Source organism: Trachymyrmex septentrionalis, unplaced genomic scaffold (assembly GCF_001594115.1).
Source record: "Trachymyrmex septentrionalis isolate Tsep2-gDNA-1 unplaced genomic scaffold, Tsep1.0 scaffold161, whole genome shotgun sequence".
Lineage (NCBI taxonomy): Eukaryota > Metazoa > Arthropoda > Insecta > Hymenoptera > Formicidae > Trachymyrmex > Trachymyrmex septentrionalis.
In genome coordinates, this window is record NW_017304770.1 from 1081559 (window position 1) to 1089379 (window position 7821).

General features: G+C 37.0%; 3 protein-coding genes across 4 annotated transcripts in view; 1 reads left to right on the forward strand and 2 right to left on the reverse strand.

Moving 5' to 3' along the window:
• Window positions 1-85: 85 nt before the first annotated feature.
• LOC108746244 lies at window positions 86-1509 on the reverse strand. 2 transcript variants are annotated; one of them, XM_018482885.1, is made up of 2 exons: window positions 492-1509; window positions 86-250 (listed from the first exon to the last, which is right to left on the reverse strand). In XM_018482885.1, exons 1-2 carry the CDS (start codon window positions 1024-1026, stop codon window positions 192-194), a joined length of 594 nt encoding a protein of 197 aa, XP_018338387.1. In that variant the 5' UTR covers window positions 1027-1509; the 3' UTR covers window positions 86-191. The 2 variants fall into 2 exon arrangements, with proteins under 2 accessions (XP_018338387.1, XP_018338385.1); XM_018482883.1 differs by having other exon boundaries at window positions 86-1509.
• A 1549-nt stretch (window positions 1510-3058) lies between these two features.
• LOC108746243 (cleavage and polyadenylation specificity factor 73) lies at window positions 3059-5437 on the forward strand. The gene has a single exon (XM_018482882.1). The coding sequence runs from the start codon at window positions 3380-3382 to the stop codon at window positions 5435-5437; it is 2058 nt and encodes a 685-aa protein (XP_018338384.1). The 5' UTR covers window positions 3059-3379.
• Window positions 5438-6467: 1030 nt separating this feature from the next.
• The window catches only part of LOC108746253 (DNA polymerase theta), a 10724-nt gene continuing 9370 nt past the window's right edge, over window positions 6468-7821 (reverse strand). The window contains exons 18-21 of the mRNA XM_018482902.1: window positions 7422-7757; window positions 7022-7286; window positions 6732-6949; window positions 6468-6622 (exon numbers count right to left, since the gene is read on the reverse strand). Coding sequence (XP_018338404.1) covers window positions 6485-6622; window positions 6732-6949; window positions 7022-7286; window positions 7422-7757 — 957 coding nt within the window. The 3' untranslated portion in view covers window positions 6468-6484. The remainder of the gene's footprint in view (window positions 6623-6731; window positions 6950-7021; window positions 7287-7421; window positions 7758-7821) is intronic.

Below are 7821 nucleotides of genomic sequence, written 5' to 3' on the forward strand. Positions count from 1 at the left end.
CCGTCTCAAAAAAAGTGGTTTCGAGAAAAACGCGATTAAAGTTTTAAGTACTGTAAAATCGTATAATATGTTCATGTACCTTTAATCTGCGATGCCTGCACCATACAATTGGCCTTCTACATCGATGTCCTCCTGTTGCTTCTCCTTCCGAGCTGCTTTTAAGTCGAGGCGGGCCTGTTTTGCTCCATCGCTCAATGATTATTCTGCTTTTTTGATGCGGTTCTGGTCCACTTCCTGGCAAAACTGGAAACTTTTCGAGCCGATTGTCAAGCCCATGACATCATATGTACTCAAAATTGATATGAAGCCATCGTTAAAAACACATGTAGCAATATTGGCAGCAATATCAATTATTTTTTTGCCGGAATTCATCGATTTTGGAGCCATCGCCCACACAGTCGAGTTGAAACTCTCATTGTTATTTTGCACGTGATCAACGCATTCCTTTTTTATTACTGTCAATGTTTTGTAGGGCTGAGCATCGGTAATACCTTTGAAGGTTTTCGTGTCGCCATCGCCGATGTAACTTGCGTACTTTACATCATGTAATTCTTGAGAGCGCTGGAACATTTCAAGTACTCCATCGACCTCCATTTTTCCAGCGGATCCCTCGTGGTTCGCTTGGCATTCGCTCGCGTGATTTTCTGCCCATTCTTTGTATTCTTCGGTGTGTTCTTTCTTCGTCCAATGTTCACAGGCTTTGCAGTATTTTGATTTTACGATGACATCAATAATTTTGCCAGTATGCCAGCCGATAAGTGAAACGAGGCCATATAAAGATGCAAATCCGCGTTTACGCCATGATCCATCGCCCGATACCGTGATTCCGTTTTGTTCTCCGTTTTCAGCAGAAATTCTTTTTTCTTCTTGTGCTGCATCCGACATACTGCTCATGGAAACTACTTCTGTTGCAGACAAAATGTGTGAGATGATACTGTCATAAGTCGATTGAAAGACGGGGCGGGGCAATTCCATAAACGCGCAAAATTTTCTTATTCCTTGCAGACCGATTCCAAGCAATCGCATGGCAAAAATAATTCTTCGATTAATCTCGTAGGCATTCTTGACGTATGGGCTATTCGGTATTTCTTTTTTCTCGCATTTGTCACAGGATACAACAAGTTTAAATCCCAATCCTCGTTTACTGCTCTCTGTGAATTTCACTTCAGAATGGCACACTTTACACACAACGACGTTCGAAAGGGCAGCAAAAACTGTTACAAAATTGACGAAATGATAGCCGAACGTAGAGTCCACTTCAATGTCTTCAAAATCACGTTATTTCAATTTCCTCGCCGATGCGCTGACATTCAAATGTTCGGGCTTTTCTATTTCATGTCGATTCAACGGTCGTTTCGCTTTCGGTCTTTTCACGTATGAACTATCTCTTTTTGTTCCTTTTCGTTCACGACCCACATTTTTGTCACTCATATTAAAAATGAATTCCAATTATCACTGTTTTTAAGAACTATTCGTCGAGTATTTTGTAAAATTATACGCAAATGCAGAGTGTCGTGATAAATGCGTTCTTTTCAACAGTCTACCGTCGGTTTACTGACGCTACACGTGTTTTCTTCACATGTATATTAGAAGGGAAAGTCCCTTCTATACTTACTGCCGTTATACCTGCTCCCATACCCATAAATCACAGCGCGCGCCGGTAGCATAAAAGGCGCTCGGGATGTACCTGTGAGGCATCGCCGCAGAATGGAAAATTTGGACATTTAGACACTTTTGCCGGATTCTATCTTATGGTATATTATTTTTAAGACCCTAAAGCATTTTTTAAGCGAAAAATCAAATTTTTAGATTTTTTCAAAATTTTACTCAGATGTCCCCCCTTAAGTACAGTCTTAAGATGTCATGAACCAATCAGAAAGCTGTATTAGCGACCTTAAGACATTACTTAACATGGTCTTAAAATAAGAACTGGCCTATGTTCAATTTTCAAACAATGCACAAAATCGCCACTAGAGGGACACAACGAAATTCAATTACTTGTTTACAACACTTTACTGTGTTTAAAAAACCACATCGAATGGAATAAAAGGCGCAGTATAATTAGAAATTCTCAGCGAAAAATTTTTATCCTTTTCTCTAATAAAATAATGGGTTAGGCTTACTGGGAAAACCACTTAAAAAAAAATCGCACCCAGCTGGTGCTTATCTATCTATTTCAAGGTGGCGTGGAAACGATAGTTGTTTGTCCACGATGCTAGAAATAGGGTTCGAGACTTCGGATGGAGAAAGAATTAATCATTGCAATCGCAATGATCTGGAATTAACCAACCAGATCTTTTATTTCCTTCCTTTCAATGAAATTAAAGAACTCTGATTGGTTGATTTTCTTATGCTTCACATACGTTTTATACGTAAGAATGTAAGAGCTGTGGCGCTCCCCCCGGCTTTATTATACCGTGTGCACAGTTCAGACAGTACAAGAATAAAGGACAAACCTTGCACTACTTTACTTCATCCTTTCTCTTTCTCTCTCTCTTCAACATCTTAATTATTGTAGCGAATAGGCTAACATATTCGAATAAACGAAGCAACGAAATTAATTCGTCCACTACAGAGTAGGGCCACCAGAGACTCGAGAAGCTGTTTTGGCCGTGGCGTTTCGTCTCGGACCCACACTACTAGACTCATCAGGCGATGTAGTGTGAGCCCTGCCTTAGACGCCCTGAAATCAATTTAGGTTGTTATCCTATTTACAGGAAATTCGCGTGACTGCAGTATATATATATATATATACTTTCGCGAATCTGAGCAAGTCCCGTTGAACCTCTAGTGGCGAGTCGCCACATTATATATAATTATCTCATTTTAAGTGCAGAAATACAATGCTATAAAGAACAGGGAATCGATTGTGGATGTGGAAAGAAAATGAAAATTACAAGTTAGCAAAGTTACTAGGTATTGACCAATTCAATTATGAATACTCTAGTAAATTTGCTCACTTTTGTAATTTTCACCTCATTTGAAGATATACAATCAATCCTCAGAATTAGGTCTGTTCTTTTGGGTCTGTTTTCTGTGGCTGAACTAGTGTACACTTTTGGAACTTAAAGTGCGATAGATATACGTTTTGTGGCAACTCACTACAGTCTAGTGCAGGAACAGAAAATAGACTATTGGTTAAGCTCTTGCCGGTTCATGTTTTCTCTTTTTCTCTCCAACGTAGAGAGAAAAGGAAAAAAGCTGAACCGTGACAAGAAGTCCAGTTAAAAAGAATAGGCTGTTTGTTGTGCGTCACGTAACTTCACACAAGGTGCTTGCTGCTTAACGTAGGTTTTTTTGAAAAAGTTCAGCATACGATATAAGAAAAAAATAGCAAGGGTATAATTATTCATTAAGGAGAATTAACTATTTTGATAAAATGTCGACGAAGAGAAAAAGCGACACGCAAGTACCGGCCGAGGAGAGCGACTTGCTCTCGATCCGGCCTCTTGGTGCAGGCCAGGAAGTCGGCAGGTCATGTATTATGTTAGAATTTAAAGGGAAGAAAATTATGTTGGATTGTGGCATACATCCCGGGCTTTCGGGAATGGACGCTCTTCCGTTTGTCGACCTTGTCGAAGCCGATGAGATTGACCTGTTGCTGATCTCCCATTTTCACTTGGATCATTGCGGAGCATTACCCTGGTTTCTTTTAAAGACGAGCTTTAAAGGTCGCTGCTTTATGACGCATGCCACCAAGGCAATTTATCGCTGGTTACTATCAGACTACATCAAGGTGAGCAACATAGCCACTGAGCAGATGTTGTATACAGAATCCGATTTAGAAACCAGTATGGACAAAATAGAGACGATTAACTTCCACGAGGAGAAAGACATGTTCGGAATCAAGTTTTGGGCCTACAACGCGGGTCACGTGTTGGGTGCTGCTATGTTCATGATAGAGATTGCAGGCGTAAAGATTCTATATACGGGAGATTTTAGCCGGCAGGAGGACAGACATTTGATGGCCGCTGAGATCCCGAATATTCATCCCGACGTACTTATAACCGAGTCCACTTATGGCACTCACATTCACGAGAAGAGAGAGGATCGAGAAGGTAGATTCACGAATCTTGTGCACGAGATTGTCAACAGGGGTGGCAGATGCTTAATACCTGTATTTGCTCTGGGAAGAGCACAAGAACTTCTTCTTATTCTGGACGAGTATTGGAGTCAGCATTCAGAATTACATGAGATACCAATCTATTATGCTTCCTCATTGGCGAAGAAGTGTATGGCTGTTTATCAGACATATGTGAACGCCATGAACGACAAGATCAGGCGGCAGATAGCCATCAACAACCCTTTCGTATTCAAGCATATCTCCAATTTGAAGGGCATAGATCACTTTGAGGATATTGGTCCATGCGTGGTAATGGCTTCACCTGGTATGATGCAGAGTGGCTTGTCCAGAGAGTTATTCGAATCGTGGTGCACAGATGCCAAAAACGGAGTAATTATAGCTGGCTATTGTGTGGAGGGCACGCTAGCGAAGACTATCCTGTCGGAACCAGAGGAGATTACGACTATGTCAGGACAAAAGTTACCACTGAAGATGTCCGTTGATTATATTTCGTTCTCAGCGCACACTGATTATCAGCAAACGTCGGAATTTATACGTACTTTAAAACCGCCGCATGTAGTGCTGGTGCATGGAGAGCAGAATGAAATGGGTCGATTGAAAGCAGCATTACAACGAGAATACGAAGACGATCCCAATACAACCATGGAAATACATAATCCGCGAAATACAGTCGCGGTGGAACTCTACTTCAGAGGTGAGAAAACTGCCAAGGTGATGGGTACGTTGGCGATGGAAACTCCTAGTCCGGGACAGACACTATCCGGCGTGTTGGTCAAGAGGAACTTCAATTATCATATGTTAGCTCCATGCGATCTGTCAAAGTACACGGACATGAGTATGAGCCAAGTTATACAACGACAGAGCGTATACTTTTCTGCATCTTTACCTGTACTAAAGCACCTGCTGACACAGATAGCTGGTCACCTAGAGGTCGTAGATGATAAAAAACTGAGAATATTCAAGAACGTCGACGTCACAATTGATGGCAAGATCATCACGATGGAATGGATAGCGACGCCAGTGAATGACATGTATGCAGATTCCGTTCTCACCGCGATCCTGCAAGCCGAAATAATGGATCAGTCACCGAAGGTTTTGCCCGCACCCACCAAAATGGATAGGATGCACTTCAAGGAATGCCTTATAGAGATGCTGCAGGAGATGTTCGGCGAGGATTCTGTGCCCAAGATATTCAAAGGCGAGAAACTCTATGTCACAGTAGATGGTAAGAAGGCGCATATAGACTTGTTGAATTTGGATGTGACCAGTAAAGACGAGACTTTCCAGCAGATAGTTCAAACAGCGGTTACGAAATTGCATCAATCATTGGCGCCGCCTAGCGATGTAATATAGCGCAAAAGATGTTCATTAAAATAAATACCATTTTTGTACTGTTAATAATATATTTATTTTCTGTAAACAATTTTTTTATATTGTCTTGTATTTCCATACCTATGAATTTAATACTATATTTCGTTATAAATTATATTATCATATCATTAACGGTAATCATCACATAATTTAAAAACTATATATTGATGAAGACTAGTAATATTTCATATTATGTATTATATTTAATGGACGAAGTCTAGTACTAAATCTCATATTCTTTTAACAATGTTGATTTAATTTTCTATTGTTTTTTTTCCATAAAGAATAAAAGAAAATTAAGATAAAAAGAAGAGATATGTGTACATAGAGAAAAATATATTTAAATAACTTTTTTATTGAAGAAACTTGAATTATAATCTTTCTTTTTTGAGCTCCAAAGTAAGAAATATAAATATAAAAATTTATCAAACAAAAGATATTGCAATCCATCAAATATAAAACTATTTATATTATCTATTATATATATTAATTTCTATTATATATTATTAGTTTTTTCTTATAATAAAGAGATAAATAGAGCATAATAAAAGGATTGAGATAATAATTAAGAATATTTACAATTGGAAAAATATAAAAGATGTGAAAAAAGGTGAAATATTTTCACTGGAGTAGTACTTGATGAATTTTCTTTTACGAAATAGTATTTTACTTTTAAATACTAAACGCGATTCAATTAAGTTTTAATATCATAAAAATTTTTTTTAAATATGGAAAAATTTTTAAATTTATAAATATGATAATTAATGCTTCATCGAAAAATACTGGATTTCATTTTAACTATTTTCATTGATTCTAAATCTCTATGACTGATGAAAATAGTACAAATAATATAAGTTAAAATAAAAAATCAAGTACTTACAATTTCCACAAATATAAAAAATGTGTATAAATATTTGGTAAATCCTAACATGATCTATAAATATAATCTAATAATGATCAATTATTTAAAAGTGTATAAAAATAGCAATTAAAAATTAATGATTAACGCGCTATGATTAGATATGTCTGCTAAAATTGATAATCGTTTAAATCACCCCATGCAGGTCCAACTCTGATTTTTATTGGCAATGGCACAGTAAGTTGGCACACATTTTCCATTGATTCTCTGATTATAACAGCAACTTTCTTTAAATCTGCTAAGTTGATCTGAAATAATATTAAAAAATTGTCTTTTTTGTATTTGTAACATCTTATAAGTTGTTACAAAACTAAAAAAATTTAAATTTATAGTAAATATATAAAGAATTGTACTTACTTCGTATAATAATTCATCGTGTAACTGTAAAACTAAATAACCACCTCTTTGTTGTAAATTGCTTCGTAGTTTGCGAGTGGTATGCACCTCTGGAAATATTATAGCCGAATCCGGAAAGTAACATCTTATCTTGTCTTCTATACTTATCATGGCTTTCTTAACTATGTCTGCGGCGGAACCTTGTACCTTTGTATTTACACTTTGTCGTTCTGCTTGTGCTACAATTCAAATATACAATTTATTAAATCATAAAATGCAAACGACATCAATATATGATAATCAATATTTACCTCTCACAGATGATTTTGTATTACTTAAATCCGGAAGTTGTCTGCGTCTTCCAAGTAACGTTGTTACATATCCATCATGATGTGCTTCTTCTAATACGTCATTTAACCATTTATATATGCCAGGATATGCGCTCATAAAAGACTCTAAAAACTCTTGAGCTTCAGGTTCACTTATACATAGATTTTCGGCCAATGATTTCACCCCCATGCCATAAATCATACCGTAACATAATTGTTTGGTACGCTGACGCATTTCACTGGTTACCTAGATATTCGGGTAATTAATATAATTAATAAATAAATGACATGTACAGTATTTAAAGATAGCCGAATCATAAATAGTACAATACTAAATGCATATAGATTTTTGTGGTATGTTCATTATTATATCAGTGAGTACCTGTTCTTCTGCTACGTTATTCCATTTAGCAGCAATATTTTTAAAAATGTCACCCGGCTGTTTCATGATTTTGCACAATACCGAATCTTGTGAAAAATGAGTCAAGAGGCGTAATTCGAGTTGACAATAGTCAGCGGATAGCATTATGTTGCCTAGAGCTGGTACAAATGCCATCCTTACGCTCACAACAAGATTATTGTCTGCAAAACTAAAATCTTTTGGCACATTTTGCAAATTTGGTTCGTGCATCGAGACTCTTCCCGTTACTGTACAAGTAATACAATTACCACGAACACGAGAGTCTCCTTGGGCTAGATTAAGTAATGGATAAATCATCTGTAGGCAGAAACATCCGATAAAATATAATTTTATTAAATTTTTTTTCTATTATATCTTTTTT

Coding starts and splice junctions, on each gene's coding strand:
- LOC108746244 (XM_018482883.1), bottom strand. CDS start 1,026: ATGCGATTGCTTGGAATCGGTCTGCAAGGAATAAGAAAATTTTGCGCG.
- LOC108746243 (XM_018482882.1), top strand. CDS start 3,380: ATGTCGACGAAGAGAAAAAGCGACACGCAAGTACCGGCCGAGGAGAGC.